Genomic DNA, 20727 nt, shown 5'->3' on the forward strand with positions numbered 1-20727 from the left:
CGGGGCGCTTGCACTGCTGTACAGGTGTCTCCGGCCCTGCCTCAGGCCTTCACACCCTTGCTCCACCAGCTTGCTCGCCCTCAGGCCTGGGTCTGAGCACCCAGGTCTCTAGGACCTTCCATGGAGCCCCAGGCTGGTCCCACCCTCCTTTCCTGCGTCTTACCTACTTATCCCTCCCTCGCACTGGGGGTTTGGGGCTGCCTCCCCCTGCCCCCAGGACCTGCCAGGTGATGGGCACATGGTATTCCCTCCACACACATCTCCTGAACAAAAAAGTGAAGGAATAATGGATGAAAATGTGAATGCCCACGGCAAAGAGGGCGCCTCTCCTCACAGCCCTCCTTCCCAGCCTGTGCTCACAGATATGCACGTGTAGATGACATGTGTAAATATGCACGTGCGCGCACACACACACGCGCACACACACGCGCGCACACACACGGGGCTGCTGCCCGCAAGGTGTCACGTCCAAGGCTGGCCTCCCGGGGCCCCCGCCCCATCATAACCACGCATTCTGCGAAAACCAGCCCTGCCGCCCGGTGCGGGGCCTCCCCTTCACCCAGAGCCTCCTGAGAGAGCCTGGAGCCTGTGCCGCACCACGAAGCTGAATGAGGAGCCAGCCAGGCGGGTGACCCCTGGGCCGGGAGCGCTCCGGCGTGGTGCCTGGTGTGGACAGATCCAGCACTTCTTTTAAAGTGTTCAGACTTTAATTCACGGTGATTGACACAGACATTGACACAGACTGGAGTTAGTAACATGACACAGACCCAGCTGTGGGGATGTTGGGGCTGCCACCCCCAAGGCGGGTTACAGGTGGGAGGCGGCATAACGTTGCCGTTTTTTTCTGCTGCCTCTACACCCACCCCTTGGCCTTGGTCAGATACTCAGCTGCTCCCTGGTCATTCTTGGACAATGACAACTACCCCTCACACCAGAAGCAGAGAGGGAGTTTGCTGTGTGGGCCCTTGGGCCAGGACAGGAAGAACGATGGCCCATCACCTCAGGTGTTGAATAAAATCAATGCATAAAGGTTGGTGGTCAACGCGAACACCCATCCTTGAGAGGGGGATGCCCGCTGCCCAGACAGGCGGGCAGTGGGCACCAAGCACATCACACAGCAGCCCTGCTCCCTCTCAGGACTCCTCATGGGACCTGAGGTATCAGGGAGGGGACACAGCTATGTCCAGGGTGGCTGGATGGACAGGCAGGGCCAACTAAGTGTCAAGGTGCCCTGACCAGCCTTGGCTGGCCTCTGCTTTCCAGCACTCTGGGACTGGGGGAGGTGGCTGGGAGGAAGGGCCCAATAGCCCCAACAGTAACAGTGCTTCCAAGTCACAGTATTGGTACAGGAGGCCTGGGAGGGGCCAGCGCGCTCGAGGCTGGGCCCAGCCTGCAGCACATGCCGGGGGCATGAGCAGCTCAAGTGGGAACCTAGAAAGACCCCTTGGAAGGGCCCTCTCAAGCCCCTTTCTGCTCTGGGGACACAGGCCCGGCACAGGAGGACAGCACGAGGGGCCGGGACACGGGGCCCCAGGTGGAGAGGCGTGTCCTGAGACTGCGGCTGGGGTCAAGGCCTCCATGCTGCCTGCACCATCTCCCCCCGCAGGTCCCTGGACACGGAGTTTGCCTTTGTAGCTGGTCGCTCTGGATGGTAGGGAGGCCGGTCCAGCAGTCCCTCCGGCCAACATACAGGCAAGAAAACCATATCAAAAAAAGCAATGAGTTTACAAAAAATAGAAAATAATGATGGCAGGGTGGGTGGTGGGCCGTGGTGTGTGTCTCACGGGGCGGCACAGGGCCGAAGCTCCGGCTTGGTGACGGCGTCCTCCAGCAGGTGCAGTGGGCGCTGACCCACCACTACGTCCCGTAGGCAGCCCACAAAGCCTGTGCCGTAGGCCTTGGGCAAGGCCTGGCCCATGGGCAGCTTTTCCAGGCCACCTGCAGGAAGACAGAAGAAAGGCCACCTGGTTGTGACTCACGGATGGGCAATCTGGGACACTGGCCAGCAGACAGACCCATAGGTACTAAAGGCCAGGTGAGCTACCTGAGGCCTGTCAGTGCCCTGGGGGGGACCACGTGGCCAGGAGGCTGGACCATTTCTCCAGCCTCCTGGCCCCGTAATTTCCCAGGGCCTAAGACAGGAGGGGACAGGACTGTCCCAGCCAGCTGGTCTGCTGTCCTGGTGACTCAGGTGGCACTCTCAGTTGCCAGCCCCGAGGGATGAGGTCTTCCCTCAGATTCTGAGACCCCTGGGTACTCCTCCCCTGGCCTCCCCCAAATACTCACCCAGCCATAGGGCTCCATCTGTGTCTAGCTGCGTGGCACCCAGCGGGGAAGAGCCAGTCACAGGGGCCTCGTTGCCCACCTGGAGGGATCCTTCTCTTTGTTCCCTGGGGGTGTCGTGGGGTGAGGCCATCAGGTGGTTTCGGGGACACACCTTGCCACCCCTAGATTCTGAGCCCCATATCCCTCTCACCAGAAGGGCCTACTGCCATCACCCCTGGGGACCAGAATGGGGTGGCACTGATCCCAAGGAGGGCATCTTGTGGCTAGAGTCGGGGAGCCTCATGTGGGTTGAACTTTGCTAGAAGGGATGGCCAGGCTCAGACCGAATGTCAAGTCTCCAAACAGCGTCTGGGCAGAGCTCGGACTGCCTTTTCAGATCAGGGAGGCCCTGACTGGCCATAACTGCTTCTCCCGTGGGCTCTTATCCCTCCCCCATTGCCAGTGAGGACCTCGGGTGAGGCAGTGAGCCCTGCCCCCCCCCAAACCTGTGCCCTAGCTACAAGCGCCTGGGCACCGCCCGCAGCTATTCTTGGCCCGCCCTGGGCTTCTCGCTGACCTGTGTGCCCGGACCCGCAACCAGCGGTTGGTGTTGACCGGCACGGTGGAACGCAGCACCACGGGCTGGGAGCCCAGGTCATAGGTCAGCTGCAGGCGCCCATCCACAATGGCCAGCGCGACGTAGTCGGCCCGCTCTGTGGCCTTGCCGCTCCACAGCACCAGCCCCTGCGTGGCCTCTGTGCGCAGGCTCAGCTCAAAGTGGTTGCTCCGCACGGCCTTCTCGCTGTGGGGCAGAAGGCTGGTCAGCGCCTCCAGGAGGGCCTCCTGCGAGGGGGTGGGGGAGGTAGGAGGGCAAGGGCCATGACAGCAGCTGTGATGAGACCCGGGGAGACTGGACGGGCAGGCGTGTGGACAGCCACACGGGACAGACAGGCCAAGAGATGGATGGTAGGAGGTGGGGCTGGACGGGCAGACACACAAGCAGACGGACAGCAGGGGTTGGGATGTCCTGCTCACCTGGGAAGGGCCCCGGAATCCAGAGCTTCAGGACTTAGAAGCCAGAGGAGAGGGGAAGCAGGTGAGCAGGGGACAGACAGGCCGTAGTGCAGGGTCGGGGGGTGGGGGGTGGGGCAGACCTGGAAGCCCCTCCCCCGTCCCCTTTCCAGCAATGAAGAGTGAGAAAGCAAGCACCCACGGAAATTCACAGCACCCCGGGGAACTGGCCCTTCCCACCACAGAGCCGGAGCGAAGACGTGTGTGTGTGTGTGCGCGGGGCTGGTGGGCAGGACCCAGGCCACGTGCGGAGATCAACAGATGAGGCGTGGCGTGGCGTGGAATGACACAGGGCTCGCCTGCCTGGGAGAGGCCCTTGGGTGTCCAAACACGTGTGCATGTGATGCGCACACACGGGCTCGTGTGCATCCACATGCTCAGACACGCATGTTCTCTGATGCATGCACACGCGCGTGCACACGCTGCTGGTGCCTGTGTCAAGGGCAGTGGCTGCGGGGGGGGGGGGGGGGGGGGGGGGGGGGGGGGGGGGGGGGGGGGGGGGGGGGGGGGGGGGGACGTGGCGACGGCTTCAGCGCATGTCCCGGCAATGGGTGACTTCCCACTTCCAGGCTAGGAAGCGGAGCCTTCCACGGCCCAAACCGCCCCCCGCCCCACTCTCCTCCACCAGGGATGGAAAATTCCACCTTTGCCCTCGGTGGGGGACATGCTACCACTGGATGAGGCGCTGAAAATGGATGAGAGTGAAGGTGAGTGTGAGCGCCAAGGTGCTACTTACGCTGGGATCTCATTGGTCAGCTCGCTTGGAAACAAAGAGACAGAGGTGGTGAGAGAGAAGGAGGGAGGGGGAGGAGGCAGGCGGCCGAGCTGGGCGGCCGCTGGGCCTTCCCCTCCTGGCCACGATGCTGAGGGTGGGCGTGGAGGGCCTGGGTGTCCTTCCCAGCACAGCACGCATAGACAGGACCAGACACACCACGGAGGGCGGAGGGGGTGCCCAGCTCCCGGGCAGCACGTTACCTCTCGGTCACGGCATTGAGGTATTCGACGTAGGTTTGTCCGTCAAAGGCCAGGGCGTCCAGATCTCCTGCCGACTTTTCCATCAGCCCTGAGAGACAGTTGGGGGGAGGGTCACCTCGGGCGGGGCTCCACCCCTCCAGCCTCAGCCACGTGCCGAGCCGGGCTCACCCTTCTCGCAGTGAAGCCCCGAGAAGCCCCCGGGGCACAGGCACTCATAGGAGGCCTCCCGAGGGAGGCAGGAGGCCCCGTGGAGGCAGGGGTGGCCCGAGGCCTGGGTACACGGGTGGTGTGCAAAAGACGAGACGTCCACCGCCCGCACCACGTGCTCCTGGGTCAGTAGCTGGTGACCTTTCAGGGAGACCTGGGGAGACAAGAGGTAGAGACCCTCTGGCGCTCTCCCTGCCGTGGCAGCCCCCACCCTAGGACACAGGCAACCCCTTCCGCATGGCGCCACCACCCCTACCACTGCAGAGAGCCCCTGGCTGGGCCCCACCCTGCCCCACGTACCAGCTGGATGACGCCGTCGAAGCCGGAGGACACCGCAGCTGCCCGGGCCAGCTTGCTGAAGTCAGGAGCCCCTCCGACGTAAAGTGGCTCCTTCAGGTTGAGGACTGTGTGTGGCACCTGAGGGGAGGTGCTGGGTGAGGCAGCTGAGGAGCCCGCCCACCGGGCAGGGACAAGGACACTAAGCCCCCGGTGAGCAGCCCTGCTGGCTTGCAGCGATCTACCCCCACACCTGCAGCCCACCTGGGAGGCAGTTAGCCACACAAACATGGACGACGTGGGGACTTAGTGGGGGTCGGGGCTACGCTAGAAGGTGAATGAGCAGGCTGAGAGCAGAGACCAGTACCTTGCGGGACTTCTGGTGTCCGAAGAGCAGGGTGGGGGTTGCAGAGCAAGGGCCAGAGAGCAGTAGGGGCAGAAAGAAGACAGAGGCACAGGACGGACAGGAGAGAAAACAGTTCAGTGAGAGCCAGCTGTGGGGTGGGGGCTGCCATGCCTCCCAGGAGGAGGAGGAGGAGGAGGAAGGAGGCAGGGGCACTGGTGGTGGGAGGCCCACGGCCCCGGGGACACTCACCGGGGACTCCCCCAGCACTCGGGGCCCATCACTGACACGCATGGCGCCCTTGCGGCCATTGCGCTCCAGTGACACCCTGGTCCAGGTGTCCAGGGCCACTGGCTCCTTGCTCCTGGTGAGGAGGGGTACCATGAGCGGGCTCTGGGTCCTGCCAGCCCGCCCCCTCAGGAGCCTGAGTGACACTGACGAGTGTCCCCAGCCTCACCCCCATGCCCACCCGAGAGGGTGCACCTGATGACCGCTGCCCCCTTGCCCAGGTCATAGCGGAACTCCAGGAACCGATCATGCAGTGCCAGCGACACAAAGTCCCCCTTGCCGTCTGTCTTCTGCCCGTTGTAGAGGAGCAAGCCGCTGGGGCCGCGGGCCAGGAACACCACCTCCAGCGCCATCTTCTCCCTGGGGGCACATGGGGTCAGGTGGGAGTGTCTCAATGACCGGACAGGGTTGGGGGATGCTTCTTTCTGTCCTACTGACCCTAGATCTCGCACAAAGGTATGCAGGCCCTCTAGCTCCAGGTAGGAGAAGCCGCTGAAGTCAGCCAGGAAGGGCCGGGGATAATCCTGCTTGGAGACTGTGGGAGACAAGAGGGCAGTTACTCAGAGGTTTAGGCCCTGACCCCTGGGGCTCCATGTAACCCCACTGATCTCTGTGCCACAGGCCTAACTCAAGCCCTAGCACTAGCCCGACCTCCAATCCTAACTCCAAACAGAACCCACACCCTAATGCTTAATCTAAGACCCCACCTCCCCACTCTCCTCCCAGTCCCGACAGCCCAGTGCTCCCACCTGTCTGACAGAGAGTGCCCCCTCGTCCCTGGGGGCATTCGCACTTGGCCTTGCCCTCAGGCAGCACGTGGCAGGGGGCTGCCCCGTGGCAAGGATTCGGCTCACAGGGGTTCTCGCCATCACTACAGGTTGGTCCTGAAAGGAGACGGGAAGGGGTCCCAAGAGACTCAAGCCCTTGCCCACAGACACACAGGTGTGCCCCCTGCACCGGCAGCTGGCCTGCTCAGCCCAGGATCCACCCTCACCGAAGCCGCCAGGTGGGCACTGACAGTGGGACATGCCAGCCTCCAGCACCTGGCTCGGGGCCCGGCCGAGGCGGGGGGCGGGCAGGCATGGTGTCCGTCCTACACTCACCCACACCCGAGCTGCGGGTTGCTGTGCCCTGCCAGCTACTGAGATCCAGCCGCTGATTGTTGATGTCCAGCAAGCGGATGCAGCCCCTGAGGCCAACACTGACAGAGGTCCTTTCGAGCACCCTGCCGCCAGGATGAGAGTCACGTGTCAGAGGCCAGAGACCAAAGGCATCCTCTCTCAAACCCAGCTGTGACACTGCACCCCCCCACCGCCCTGCAGTCAGCCAGGATCAGGGCTATTCCCCAGCCCCAGCCCCAGCCCCAGCCCCAGCCCTTCTACCCACAAGAGTCAAGGGTCAGGACCAAGGTCAGGGCTCCAGGCTCCTTGATACTCACACAGAAGCCTGGTCCGGTGGGATGCCACCCACAAAGAGGTCTGTGTCCAGGTTGAGACCATCTGTACCACTGGGGCTGTGGCCCACGACAGGGGTCTCACCGTCCACTGAGAGGGAGCCCCGGCGCCAGTGCCGAGACAGCTCCAAGCGGTGCCAGCGACCAGGTTCCACAGGCACTGAGCTGGTCAGTACCGCAGGCCCCGAGCCTGTGTCAAACCTGGGGGGTGGGGGCAGGCGGTCGGAACAGTGAAAGGGAGCCAGGTCCACTACTGAGCCTCAGCCTCCTGCCCTAACCCTGAGCCACCTTACCTCCATTCCTGACTACCCCCACCTCTGGCCCCGATCCTCACCCGCCCCCGACGTGGCCCCAGCAGTCCGCCTGCTCACCTGAGCTGCACTCGGCCCCCGAGCAGTGTCAGCGACAAGAAGTCCTTGCCCCGGGCGTTACCATTATAGAGCAGCAGCCCCTGCGGCTCCTGAGTCCGGAATTCGAGTGCCAGGCGCAGTGTGTGGTAGGCACGGAGAGTGGGGAAGGCCAGGAAGGAGTGGCCCCTGAAGGCTGGCACGGAGGGCTGTAGTGCTGTGGGGAGACAGGGAGGGACCAGCTGCAGGATGCAGAGGACCCTGGCCCCTCCCCGTGTGGTCCTCCAACCGGAAACCCCCAGCCCTGTCCCCAGGTCAGGGCTGCCTAACCCCCAACTCCTGATGGCGGCTTGGTCCAGCCCCAACGCTTGCCCCCACTCGCCTCCTTGCCTCTCTCCAGCATGAACGACCCTTACCCTTCTCGCAGGTGGCTCCCCCCCTGCCCACTGGGCAGCTACAAGTGAAGCTTCCCCCTGAGTCCTGGTCCTGACAGGTCCCTCCATGGAGGCAGGGCTGAGAGTCGCAGGGTCTTGGTGGCTGCTGGGTGCCTGGGGGCAAGGGCCAGCGTCCAGGCACATGATGGGGGGCAGTGGTGGGGAGCTGGCGTGTCGTGGGCAGGGCTGTGGTCCTGCCAACAGGCTGGCTTATGTGGCTAGGGTAGAGGGCCTGCTGGGTCACAGCAGAAGGCAGGTGGGCCACAGTGGGGGCCCTGGTTGTCGCTGCAGCAGGCGTGGCTCCCGTGGTGGCTCCCGTGAAGAACGCAGGAAACCAGTCTGAGGGTTAGGGAGACTGTCAGGACACCCGGAAAGCAGAGCACGGGGAGGGCCAGCAGGGGCAAGGCCCCTAGGGGTGGCAGGGGCCGGGACAGGCGAGCCTCAGCACTTGGCCAGACTGGGCACTTACCAAAATCCATGAAGCGCACATGCTCCTGCAGGGGCCGCCTCACCCCCAGCGACCGGCGCCTGGACGCCTGTATCTGCCGGAGCAGGGCCTGGCCCACATCAGATGCCCTGAAGGTGGTGGCTGGAAAGGAGGGGACGCTGAGTACAGCGGGGCCCCACACAGCAACCCTATCGCCTCCTAGGAGGGCCCGGGGGAGGGGACTCACCAGGGTCGAAGTGCACTTCCACAATGGCTCGGACTGAGCTGCCGGGCCCCAGGTCCCGCAGGCGGACGCTTCGGAAATCCCTCTTAACGTCTGAGTTCCGAAAGAGGTCGTCCAGCTGTGGGTGAGGAGCGGGGGAGGCTCTGGGGAGCTGCCCAGGCCAGGCTGTTGGGCCCTCCCACCGCAGCACTTCTCTGGGTCTGTCGCGGGAAGGAAGGGCAGCCCTGCCCTGTGGGCCCCACACATACCGCGCTCTCGATGCTTCTAGCGGTCTCCCCAAAAAGCTCTGACTTGGGGTCGGCCATCTCCGGTGTGTAGAACAGCTCTTGCCCCTCAACCCCCTCAAGCTCCAGCACACCCTGGAACGCCTTGGTGGCTGTGGAGGAGGGGGCAGTGAGGCCCTGCCTGGCACCTGCCTGGCTTCTGAGCCGGCCATGGGCACAGGCCCCAGCAGCAAGCCACATGGGGTGCAGGGCAGGTGGTGGTTAGTCAGATGATCATGAGGTTAGTGGGGACCCGGGGCAGGGCTGGCATCAGTTACCAGGCAGACTTCTTGGAGCAGTGCCCCAGGCCGGCTTGCAATAGGAAAGACAAGTTAGCCACAGGGTCCTGGGCACCCACATGTATGTGAGGGCCAAGACCACACAGATGTGTGCCTACACTGAATCCCCGAGACCACGCACATGAGTGTGCCAAGATCAGAAGACTGTAAGCCCTGAGTGCCCACCTGCTGGACAGGCCTTCTGTCTGGGCGAGGAGACAGCATTCCTGGCCGAGTCCAGGCCACCGTTTATGCTCCACCCCAGCCCCTGGCTACCCACTCACCGGGACAGTTGGAACCTTCTGTGTCCAGCGAGGGCGTCCTGCCATCCGAGCAGCAGCCCAAAGGCGAGTTGTAGCAAGAGGCCCTCTCCAGGGGTGGCCCAGGGGTCACAGCACTGCCACCTTCAGGGGGCTCGAGTCCTGGGGAGGTACAGTCTAAGCCTAGCTCCGGGGGTAGCCTCCTGGCCCCCGGCCCCCGCACCCCTGGGCCCGTGCTCACCCCCTGAGCCCGTCCCACTGGCTTCCAGGTCACCGCTCAGTTCCTCATCGCCACTCCCATCAGCACTGCCAGATTCGCCAAAGGCAGATGTGGCAAGATTGGCTGCTGTGGCAGGGGCTGTGGGGGGCATGGTCAGCACAGGCCTTGTGGTTATTCTGGGGATGTGGGCAGTGGTCCAAGGTCCTGGTGAGGGTCGAGGAGTGGGCCGGCTGTGAGGGGTGCTGCTGGGAGCCAGGGGGAGGGTGCTGGGCGGGGATGGCAGTGCCCTGCTCGCGTTGAGCCCCGAGGTGGCCACGGGTGCAGATGTTGGGCGGGCACCAGAAGCAACAGCCTCTGCAAGAAGAAGAGAGTCTGAGTGGAGGGCCAGGTCAGGTGGTCAGCCCAGGGTCAGGCCTTCTTGGTCAGTTCTGGGGCGGTGAGTTGGGCCTCACCCTGGCACGGGCCAAGGCTCTGGATAGAGATGTCCAAGCCCTGGCGGCAGGCGATGGTCCTCAGCTGGCACTCGTTGCCGTAGGTGACTCCATCCGACCCACAGACCTGAGGCACAGGACAAGGATGCTTGGGGAAGGCCCCTCACCTCTCCTACCACCCCCCACATGCACCCCCCTCACCTTGGTGGCACTGGCCCCTGGACAGGTGGGTGTTGGGCACACGCAGTGAGCGGAGCCAGCTTCCTCCACACAGGATGCCCCAAACTCACAGTGCATCTCAGCACAGGTCTCAGGAGCCAAGGAGTCTGGGGCAGACACGGGAGGCGCTGCTGGCTCAGGAGGCCTGGCGCCTCTGACGGCCCCACCCCCAGCCCAGGGAGCCAAGGTCAGTGCCAGGCCTGGCCCTCACCTGTTGCGCAGCCAGCGGGGCCCAGCGGGCGGCCGTCTGGACACTGCCCGCACTTGGGCCCGGCCGCCCCAGGCTTACACGAGCACAGCCCCGTCATCTGCTCGCAGTCGTCCCGCACAGCGCCTCGGGGGGCACAGCTGCAGGCTGAGGGGTGGGGGGGGGGGGGCTGAGGCCTGAGCCTGGTTTCCCCCCTGCCTCCAGAGCCCAGCCCAGCTCCTGCACGGTGTGGCCTGGGCCAGGGTCTGAGCAGGGAAGACGAGGAGCGTCGCGACACGGTGGGCAGGTGGCAGTGCCCACCTGGGGACCGACCACTGCCCCTGTCACTCACGAGTGCAGCCGCTCCGGCCATCGGTGACAATGCCACGGAAGTTCCAGAAGCCGGGCTCACAGCGATCACACTTGAGGCCCCCGACTCCTGGGCGGCAGGAACACTGTCCTGTGGCCGGGTCACAGGTGCCGCCGTAGGAGCCATGTGGGTTGCAGTGGCAGGAGCCTGCAAGGCCAGGGCAGGATAAGGTCACTGCAGCTACAGGGCTCCACCTGGCCATGGGTCAGGGCTGGGCATGAATACTCACTGGGGCAGCCGGCCAGGCCCACGCCCTGGGCAGCAGTGATGTTGTCCTGGCAGCAGCCGTAGGGGGTCTGGGTGCAGTGCAGGGGGACGACAGGTGGCAGCGGGGCCAGGGTGGGGCCTGCAGGGAGGGGGCAGAGGGTTCAGACGTCATGCATTGCCTGATGCCCACCTTTGGCCTGGCCACTCCGCCTCAACCTCCCCTGGTGGCTGCCACTCAGCCCTCCTGACCCCGACTCCCACCAGGACCTGGGTACCTGCAGATTGGATCACGGGTGAGGACACTACACCATTTATAAAAACACGCCCGGACACATGGGACCAAGAACTTGCGTAACACCCAAAGGTCCTGTACGTATACGTACAACCAGAACCAAACGTGCTTATATTAGTGTGTTTTTATAAACTGGCATACACATATACAAAAAGCACACGTAGGCACATTTGCCCACGTTCCTCCAAAACCACACATGTTCAAACACACCCACAGACATGCATGTGCACGTGTGCATAAGTCCACACACGTACACCCATGAGCACTAATGCACATGTAAAAGTACAGTACACATCACATATTTACTGGATCACCAGCAGTCTCCCTGAAAAAGAAAGTGTCCAGAGCGTGGGCCTCCCTAACATGCGGCCTCCCTGCACCACCGCCCAGCCTGGCGCACAGTAGGTGCTCAGGGCACCCGCTGACCGAAAAGCAGCTATGGCCACATGGTGCAGCTACATAAATGCAAACACTCGCCAACACTGCTCTTTTAAAGCACTTACATGCGTACACACTCCCCACAGCACACACGCAACACTCACAAAGACAGGCATACTCACGTGCCGCACACCTGTGTGCACACACACCGTTGAACGTTCACACACAAGGAACACAAAAGCTACTGCACACGTGCACAAGCACGTGCGGGTCCACACACACCCCCAGACGGAGCCCGTGCGCCCACTCACCACGGCAGGCGCCCTGGGCTGTGACGTACAGTTCTTGCTGCAGCTCACACCTGGCCTTCTTCAGCTCGCACTCAGTGCCATAGGTGACCCCATTCGAGCCACAGACCTGGAAGGATGGTGTCAATGTGGCGACCACGGCCACCGCCCCGCCGCCTGCCCGGAGCCGGGGGAGGTGGACGGGCCTCACCGGGCTCCGCAGGACACTCTGGCAGCTGAAGTCACAGACGCAGGGCCCATCTTCGGAGTCCTCGTCCCAGATGCCGCCGTGCTGCCGGCACAGCTCCTGCTCACACTCGCCATCCTCTCCGGAGCCAGAGCCTCCAGAGCCACACTCTGCTGTGGGGAGGGGACCGGGTCACCCGGGGGGTCCTGTTTGAGGCTGGCATACAGCAGTGCACACCGGTCATTCCCGAGCCTACCCTGCTCACAGGGCCCTGCCCGGGCCTCCTCGATCTGTGTCTGCTGCTGGCAGGCAGCCTCTCGGAGCTCACAGGCACTGTGGTAGGTGACACCATCACTGCCACACACAGGGCCGGGTGGGGGGTGCTCACACCGGGGACACACACACTGTCCAGCCCGACACACTGCCCCAAAGGCACACACCGTGTCTCCGCAGGTCTCTGTAGAGAGCGAAGCCAGGCAGAGGTGAGTGGACACCAGCAGAGGGAGACACAGGACCCCAGCCCGCCCGCCCCATGGCCCCACTCACGGCAGTGTCCGGGGGAGACCACGTGGAGGCTGATTTGATGTGTGCAGGCATGGACGTGTAGCTCACACTCGCTAGCATACGTGTGCCCATCAGAGCCGCACACAGGCTGGGCCGAGGCCACGCACTCGGAGGGGCACACGCAGCGCCCAGTCTCAGCCTCACACAGAGCTCCAAAGCGGCACTGCCCGCAGCGGTCTGGGGAAGAGGCTCTGTCACCATGGCAACCAGGACCCACTACTCACTAGCAAGACCCACTTGCCCACCACTGACCACAGGGTCCTCTGCGAGCCACCCGGATCTCCCGTCCAAGCGTGCAGGCCGTGGCTTCCAGCTCACACGTGCTGCCATATGTGACACCATCACTGCCACACACAGGATCATAGATTCCAGAACACGCCTGCTGGCATACACACTCAGCTTCCCCATTCTTCACAGCACACGTTGCCCCGAATGGGCACTGCACCCCAAGGCACGGGGACAGGGGCTGGTCTGGAGGGAATACAGGCACTCGGTGAGCTCCACCTGCTCCCCTGGACTTACACACAAAGCCCCCAGCTCCACGCGGCAGACTCTCTCCCGGGGTGGGGACAGCAGAGGGAAGGTGGACAGGGAGAAGGGCCGAAATGCTCAGGACACAGCAGAGAAAGGGACAGACACACGACAGACGCGGACAGGGACACAGACCCAAACAGCCTCAGCCCTCTGCATGAGTGCGGGGAGAGGCCATCCCCAAGACACAGGAAATTCCTGACTGCCCAATCGTGCATCGAGGGAAGGCCAGGCTTATGCAGCCATCCAGGCCACTGACCCCTGACCACCAGCAGCCCTGGGACACCCACACAGGTAGGGGGGAACTCTCTCCCCATCGGGGGAGGAGTCTGCAGCCCACAGTCACACCCAGGGCCACAAGGGGAGGAGGTGTCTGTCCACTTGCTCTGAGAACCACAAGGCCAGGCAGCAGCGAGTCACCCCCCCCCCTGCTGTGCCGGGGGGCAGACCTCGGGCTGTGGGCTCCTGGCGGCAGGCGCGGTACCTCATCCTGCCAGCAGGTCAGGCTGGAAGACACAAGAGGCGGAGCCGAGAGGGAAGGAAGGACAGAGGAAAGAAGACAGACGCAGAGAGAGAGAGCAGAAAGACGGACAGACCGACTGACGGACACGGAGTAGGGGTTGGTGGAGCCACGGCAGCCCCAGCCCACACGGCATATGCCGTCCCCACCCTCCACTGCCCACCCCCACCCAGCCTGAGCCTGACTGAGACTTTGCCCCCACAGGGCCCAAGGGACTGGAGGGTAAGACGGCCCCATGCACGCGCCGGGAGCCCGCGTGAGACCCCTGGCTCGGCCCCCGCCCCCTGGGTACCCCAGGCGCCCTCTGAACAGAACGCACTGCCCCAGAACCCACTGATAGACAGCTGCCCTGCCAGGCCTCCCCCAGGACCCCGGGGGAGCGTGACTCAGGATGGAGATGGTGTGTGATGGCAGCTGACAGGGACCCATGCAGGGCCAGCCGGCTCGCAGCACGGGCCCACCCACTGTGCTCACCACACGGGCCCTGGTGCTTGGCGGGGATGGCGCGCTGCTGCTGACACTCTGCCTGCTGCCGCCAGCAGTCGCTGTCATATGTGTGCCCGTCGTGGGCGCACACAGGTCTGTAGGCCCCATCACAGACGACACGGTCACAGGAACAGCGGGGACGGCCCCGGCGGGACAGGCACACAGCATTGAACCTGCACACTTCTGGGCACTGGTCTGGGAGGGCAAAGCAAGGAGGTCAGACAGGCCCAAAGGCCACCTTGGGGCGTGCAGGGGTGAGTGGGCACCAGTGAGGAGTGTGGGAGAGTGTGGGGATGCTCACAGAGGGTGGCAAGCCTGAGCCCGCCCCTGCAGCCACTCACCTTGAGGCTGGCAGCGACCAGAGCGCACTTTCTGGAGGAGGAGGCCGCGGGCAGCTCCCGCGCGGCCCATCGTGCAGTCATTCTCGTAGGTGACCCCGTCGTCCCCGCACACGGGTGCCTGCCGAGCGGGGCAGCTCTCTGGCCGCAGCAGCATCTCAGGGCGCCGTGTGCGTGGGTTCACACGGCAGACACGACTAAGGTCATTCCGGGTGCCCTGGCAAGGGTCTGGAGGGCAGGAGGGCAGAGGTCAAGGGGCCGTGCCATGCACGCACACGTCATGCTATGTGCGCGGGCGCAGGGCTCACCGCAAGGGCCGTCGAACTTCTTGAAGATGTTCTCCTGGCGCGCGCACGCACGGCGCAGGAGCTGGCACTCGCTGGGGTAGTCGGCGCCGTCGCTGCCGCACACAGGGCCATCAGGGGGCCCCTGGCAGGTGGTGGGGCACAGGCACGTGGCCGTCTGCCCATCTGCTGAGCGCACACAGGAGCTGCCGAAGCTGCACGTCACGTTGGAGCAGGGGTCCCGGGAGCCTGTGGCTGGGGCGGGGGAGGGGGTGTCACCAAACCGTCCACTCTGCCCTCCAGGCGCCCGCCCGGAGCCCATACTCACCGCAAGGCCCGCGGCTGAGCAGGCGGATGCGCCGCTGCTGGCTGCACTGCGCCCGCTGCAGCTCGCACTCGTTGCTGTAGGTGGAGGCGTCGGAGCCGCACACGGGCGCCACCACAGCCGGGCAGGCACTCTTCTTGCACACGCAGGAGGCTCTGCCCAAACCTTCTGCACTGGGCTCACACACGGCCCCAAAACCACACAACATTCCTCGGCATGCTGGGTGCGGGACAAGAACAGGGAAGGTCAGGGCCCAGTCTCTGCGGGCGGCCCTGGGCCCGGTCATGTGTGCACACTTCCAACGTCCACACATCTGCAGGAACCTCACAATGCACTCGATGCATTCATTCATTCACTCACCCACACAGACACACGCACCCACGCCCATGTACGTCCACACGTATTCGTTCCAGCACGCACAGAAACGCGGCCACGCACACACGCACCTGTGGGTGCGGACGGGGCCTGTCCCCTTCCCCTCTCAAAGCCCACCCACCACAGGTTCCACCCCTCCCCTGGCCCCAGGGCCTTTTCTCCTGGTAGAACCTTCTCTGCCCTCCCCCCGACACCCGACAGCTGAGGAGGAGGCCATCTCCCAGATCTCACACCAGCACCAGGGAATCAAGTCGTCCACTCCTGACCTACCTCAGTGGGGGTCCCTATACACAGAACCAGAGACAAACAGCCCCCAGGGCAACTCTCTCACGGGGAACTGGTTCCAGTTTTGCTTAGGAGCCCACCCTCCCTCCACATCAGAATCAAAGCCCCTCATCTGATCTGTGACCTACCCCTCAGAGCACTGGCCCTGGCCCCTTCCTTGGAGCAGCTGCTCCAGGGGCCAAAACTAGCCCAACCCCTGCCACCTCTGGCCTGAGGTCACGTGGTTTTTAAGGCAGGGGGTTGGGAGGTATCTGGGGTTGGGCCACAGGCTCCACACTCTGGCTCTGGGCCCCTCCTTGGCCAGGAACCTGGGCCCTGACCCCGGGCTTTCCCCTCGCGTTTCCCTTTCTTCCCGCACCCTTTCCACGTAAGCTCTACCTCTCGGGATTTTCTCTGCCCGCCCCGCTTACCTTCCACAGGTATGGCTTTCTCCCTAAGGCCTTCTCCAATATTCCTGGCCCTCCCACTCTCCCAAGCACTCCCCCAGCTGAAAGCTGATGGGGTCTCTCTCTCTGAGGCCCCTCGGGTGCTCATACCCCTCCCTCTCCCCCATCTGTCCTCTGGAGCCCTCACCTCAGTAAATGTCCGCACCCAGGCCATGCTTCCTCCCTAGCCCTGCGGCCCACCCCACCCTCTCCACAGTGACCGCCTCTGGGAGGGTGAGCACAGGGGCTCTGCAGATCCGCAGTCTTCCTCTTGAAGCATTTTAGTTCCCAACTCTGTAGTTACAAACTGCTGCGTGCCCAGCACACACCCTGTGACTGAAACTCTGCTCTCCACAGCAGCCCCAGGGAGCAGCTGAGGGACCACAGGCCCTTGGATTGGGTGGATGAAGAAGGCTCTCGGACATTTAAACCCAGAGCCGTCAGAGATAGCTCCTCTTAAAAAGAGCCAGGCAGGCTGACTGCTTAGGACCCCCACCAGGACTGCACGCCCACATGTGTGCAGGCCCATTATAGGCTGCAGCTGTTTAGACCTAATAAATGTTTAATTGCTTCTAATTATCATTAATAAGTTATGGTGCAGAGGGTGGGGTGGCTCTCCCCAGCACCTCCAGCAGGCTCAGGAAGTGGGGCAGGAGGGAGAAAGCACCTCCATTCCGGGGAGGGCAGGGCCCCAAAGGGAGCTGCAGCTAGCAGTTGCCACAGCAACAGCCCACCCCAGGCTCCTCCGTGTCTGACTGGGCATCGCTACCCCCACCTCACACAGGCTGAGCTAACAGAGGCCTGAGGCAAGGGCGGGGCCAATAACGACACCCCAGCCTGAAGTCCTTGCGGCCACCTGTCCTCCCCTCCCGCTGACACCCCTGTCTTCCTCCCGCCCACCTCGCCCGCAGAGCCCAGAGCCAGGAGCCTCCCTGCACTCACCCCACCTGGCGACCACGGGCAAGTTATCAGCTCGCCATGCTTCAGCATCTCCTTCTGTGAGTGGGGACAACGGGACCTGCCCCCCAGGGTGACCTCGAGGCCAGTGTCTGCAGAGGCGTGGAGGGTGCCCAGCATGCAGCTTTATGTGCAGGGTCAGCTGCCACGGTGGTGATGGTAACAAGAACTGTCACTACATCAGCCTCCCCCATGGACCGCCTCAAACCAAACTCAAATCCTGTCTCCCCATAAGCCCTCAGTACACCCTCCGTCTCTCTCCACCTCCCTCTCCTCTCCCCTTAGTGCCTTCCTCTCATCTTCCTTGCCCAAGGCCAGGCCAAATCCACAGGCGCTTGCTAGTATCCAGCTGACTATTCCGTGTGGCTTCAACTCGATCTACTGACCAAGGTCTCTTCCAGAGAACTGGACCCCATGGCCAAAGACTGGGTCATCACCTCACTACGCCTCTGGGTCCTGGGCTGGCTGCTGTGTGTCTGTGCCCCTGGTTTGAGACCTCTCTCCCACTGATCAGCCTCAGTCCAGCCAGACCCCTCCCAAGGCTCCTACCCCTGTTCCTCGCCCACCAAGACCTGAACCCTCCCTTAACAGCCCAGGGTTCCGCTTTGTCCCCCCAGGATAGCAACTAGTGGGGGGGTGGCGATGATGACGATGGCAGCTAAGCGGTGATGAGCAAGGCCGGGGCACCGGGTCAGGCGTAGGGAGGGCGACGGACTGGAAGGCGAGGGGCTGGGGGCAGAGACCAGAGACATCTCAAGGACAGGTTCCTTGGAACTAGCTATTGGACTGAAGGTGGCCGCGGGCAGAGGAGAGGCCAGGGTGCCTCTGGGGGCCATCAAGCCGAGGCCCCCCGCACTGACTCCCAAGTCAGACAGGCGGGTCCAGTCCCAGCCCTTCCCCCTCCCACCACCCTGGGGAGCCCACACCACTGCCAGAGTGGCGGTCCACCAGGGGCAGTCTCCTGGCTGCAAAATGGGGGCAGATCTCATGCCTCCCTGGGCAGTTGCAGCATTTGGTGATGTGATGTGGGCAAAGCAGAAGCCTGAGTACATGGCGCTCATCTCCTATCCAGGCTGAAATGGTTTCCCCCCGCCAGATGCATGCTCAGGCTGTCAGGCTCAGTGAGGGCTGCTCCAGTGCGCAGCCCTGATGCCGCTGGACAGTCGCCGGCCTACACGTCTGCTCCCCTTGCCCCCGGGACTAGGGAATCACAGAGGCTCAAGACGAGTTTCTTGATTGGACATAAAACATGCACAAGTACACATACATGCACATGCGTGCTGGCTCAGCACATCCCAACAGCAATGCATGTGTCAGGCACCACTCGAATCACGCTTGTATCAGCCCTTAATCATCCCATTAACTTCTCCTCATGAATGCAGACCAAGCACTCATATACCCATGAGCCACATGCCCTGCCACATTCGCCCTAGGCTGGACTCCTACGGGAGCCTTTCCCTGGCCCCTCAGCCTCCCTGCACAGTCTTGCTCCCTGCATGCCCAAGGGCTCCCTCACGCGTGCCATGCTGGAGGCGGCAGTGGCTTTTTATAACCACCGGTTGGAGTGGGTATATTTAACTCCTCTCCTGGTCTCAGTGGGGGATGGACTGGATGCCCCAAGCCCTGCCCATGGCCACAAATACGCAGTGTGTACGCCTGGGAGGGATGATGATGGCCATGGCACGTAGCTGTCCCCAAGTGTGCAGCAGGATCCGAGTGGGTGTGGGGGCCACACGTGCAGCTGCGGAGGAGGCCAGAGTGTGTGTAAAGCAGAGATGCACCAGGCTTTTAGGCTTCAGGAGAGGAGGCTGAGGACACCGGGAAAGGGGAAGGCGCCATCGGACCCGAGCCCAGCCTTTAAATCCAGACAGCTCCAGGGCTCTCTCCCAAGCCTGTGGGAGACTCGACTGAGTCCCAAGCCCCCAGCCCACCACAGACATGTCTCCTCACACAGCCCTCCCATATATGGATACCCTTATACAAGTGACTTCTGTGAACTTGGCCCGGTGCCTGACCAACAGGGGGCCCAGGTACTGACAGCAAACTTGGTAGTTCTCTGTGTCCCCACCCAAGGAGAGAACCCCAAGCCACCCTTTCCGGTGGTGCTAGCAGCTTCCTCCCCTCCCCCTCTCGTATTAGCTTAATTATAGTGGCCCGCGACTAGCAGGTCTCTAAGGGAGGCCAGGTCCCATCTCTTAAAGTGGGTCAAGAAGGCCAAGCCCAGGCTGTTCAGTCTCACGGACAGGCCCTCCACTCCCTCCTCAGTAACTGGTTCTTCGTGCCCATCCCCTGCCCTGAACAGACGGTCTGGCCTGTCTTATAACTTGCAGGCCCCAGGACTTATTCCCAATTTTTCAGCCAACAAGTCCAAGGCCCACAGAAGTTGGAGACACGCTGGGTGCAACGGCCCTTGGCCAGGACAGGGCCAGGCCCAAGGACTCCAGACCTGACACTCCTCCACCTGCCCACCACTGCCAACATCCCAGGAGGGACCCAGGCTCCCTCATCCAGCCTCATCTCTGCTCCAGATACACCAAACACGTCTGGTGTGCATACCCTAAGAATGGCTCCTGACCCCCAAGAGTGTCCCTCTAGAAACAGTCTCCCAAGTGCAGCCTGTCACCATCTGAGGCCCCCACTCACTCACCATCCGGAGGCACTGGAGGTGCTGGTGTGAAGTGGGTCCCGGGTTTGTCTGGAAAAAAACAAATGTCTGAGTTAGACCTCACTGGGCAGCCTTTTCCATAGCCGGTCCCTTTGCCCAGTCTGGAGAGGCCACCCCTGCCCTCTATACCTGTGCCCACCCCCATCCCTTCCCTGGCCCCTACCCCTGTGGGTAGACAATGGCAGAGGCCCTTGCTTCTTTCTCCTCTCCAGCGAGATGGCCCCAACAGCAGGGTGTGGGCAGCCCCTGGTCCCTAGAGGAGCCTGGCCCCAGGCTCTCCCAAAGCCCCCATGTCCAGTGTATTTAGCTGCTCCCTTCCTCCCCAGCTCCCAGAGGAAGTTGTCTCTGCAGCTCAGGGTGAGGGTCAGCTCCCCATTAACCCAAGGTCAAGCTTTGAGTGGCCCAGGGATCCAAAGAATGACCCATCCTGTCCCCAGAAGATGCAGGGGGCCCGTTGGAGCTGCCTCTCAGCTGGTGGGTTCTATGTGACCCTGCCTCTCCCCCAATCTTTGGTGGTGAGACAAGGGAACTCAGCCAGCAGAAGGAGGGTCACAGAGCCTGCCTTGGGGGGGGGGGGTGGCCATGCCCGCAGCCACGTACAGTTGTTGAGGAAAAGCAGCACCGCGAAGCCCAGCGTAGAAGTGGCCAACAGGATCAGACAGACGTTGCAGGGGATCATAAAATATCGCACCAGCAAGGAGACCCCGCGCTGCTGCCGCGGGTCCCTCTCCAGAGGTAGTGGAGGCATGGCCCTGGGCTCCTCAGCTCCCACTCTCAGGGTTCGGGGGTTGCTCAAGGGGTGCCCTTGGGCCTCTTCGGGGCAACTCCCTCCATTCTGGGACCCCTGGGGCAGCTGACAGAGGCTCTGTTCTCAAAGTTCAGGTCCGGTCACAGCCCAGAGAGAGCCAGGACCCCTCCACAGCCCTCGAGGCTCATAATGGGAGGTGTGCAAAATTCTTCTGGAGTAGAATCCCAAATGCGGGCTCAGAGGGAGGCGGAGGAGAAACTGAGGGCCAGCCAGCGGCCACCCCTTGTGTCCACAACCCGGTAGCCGTAGATGCCC

General features: G+C 63.1%; 1 protein-coding gene across 11 annotated transcripts in view; it reads right to left on the minus strand.

Moving 5' to 3' along the window:
• Positions 1-685: 685 nt before the first annotated feature.
• Positions 686-20727, minus strand: part of AGRN (agrin) — a 33832-nt gene continuing 13790 nt past the window's right edge. Inside the window, exons 1-38 of one of the 11 annotated variants that reach the window (XM_029947430.1) lie at positions 20265-20709; positions 19647-19694; positions 14961-15176; positions 14657-14887; positions 14352-14576; positions 13999-14205; positions 12726-12944; positions 12456-12650; positions 12166-12366; positions 11934-12082; positions 11747-11852; positions 10788-10904; positions 10541-10705; positions 10213-10356; positions 9984-10108; positions 9804-9909; positions 9373-9705; positions 9156-9293; positions 8579-8706; positions 8334-8448; positions 8129-8248; positions 7642-7998; positions 7250-7442; positions 6864-7079; positions 6529-6650; positions 6175-6309; positions 5864-5960; positions 5621-5785; positions 5390-5501; positions 5162-5173; positions 4819-4935; positions 4480-4672; positions 4312-4399; positions 4073-4096; positions 3301-3333; positions 2843-3067; positions 2287-2390; positions 686-1938 (exon numbers count right to left, since the gene is read on the minus strand). In XM_029947430.1, the coding sequence (XP_029803290.1) occupies positions 1781-1938; positions 2287-2390; positions 2843-3067; positions 3301-3333; positions 4073-4096; positions 4312-4399; positions 4480-4672; positions 4819-4935; positions 5162-5173; positions 5390-5501; positions 5621-5785; positions 5864-5960; positions 6175-6309; positions 6529-6650; positions 6864-7079; positions 7250-7442; positions 7642-7998; positions 8129-8248; positions 8334-8448; positions 8579-8706; positions 9156-9293; positions 9373-9705; positions 9804-9909; positions 9984-10108; positions 10213-10356; positions 10541-10705; positions 10788-10904; positions 11747-11852; positions 11934-12082; positions 12166-12366; positions 12456-12650; positions 12726-12944; positions 13999-14205; positions 14352-14576; positions 14657-14887; positions 14961-15176; positions 19647-19694; positions 20265-20412 (5787 nt within the window). In that variant the 5' untranslated portion in view covers positions 20413-20709 and the 3' untranslated portion in view covers positions 686-1780. Of the gene's footprint in view, positions 1939-2286; positions 2391-2842; positions 3068-3300; positions 3334-4072; positions 4097-4311; positions 4400-4479; positions 4673-4818; positions 4936-5161; positions 5174-5389; positions 5502-5620; positions 5786-5863; positions 5961-6174; positions 6310-6528; positions 6651-6863; positions 7080-7249; positions 7443-7641; positions 7999-8128; positions 8249-8333; positions 8449-8578; positions 8707-9155; positions 9294-9372; positions 9724-9803; positions 9910-9983; positions 10109-10212; positions 10357-10540; positions 10706-10787; positions 10905-11746; positions 11853-11933; positions 12083-12165; positions 12367-12455; positions 12651-12725; positions 12945-13998; positions 14206-14351; positions 14577-14656; positions 14888-14960; positions 15177-19646; positions 19695-20264; positions 20710-20727 lie in introns of those variants that run through there. The other 10 variants (XM_029947428.1, XM_029947422.1, XM_029947424.1 and 7 more) reach the window with 10 other exon arrangements.

This window comes from Suricata suricatta, chromosome 8, assembly GCF_006229205.1.
Source record: "Suricata suricatta isolate VVHF042 chromosome 8, meerkat_22Aug2017_6uvM2_HiC, whole genome shotgun sequence".
Lineage (NCBI taxonomy): Eukaryota > Metazoa > Chordata > Mammalia > Carnivora > Herpestidae > Suricata > Suricata suricatta.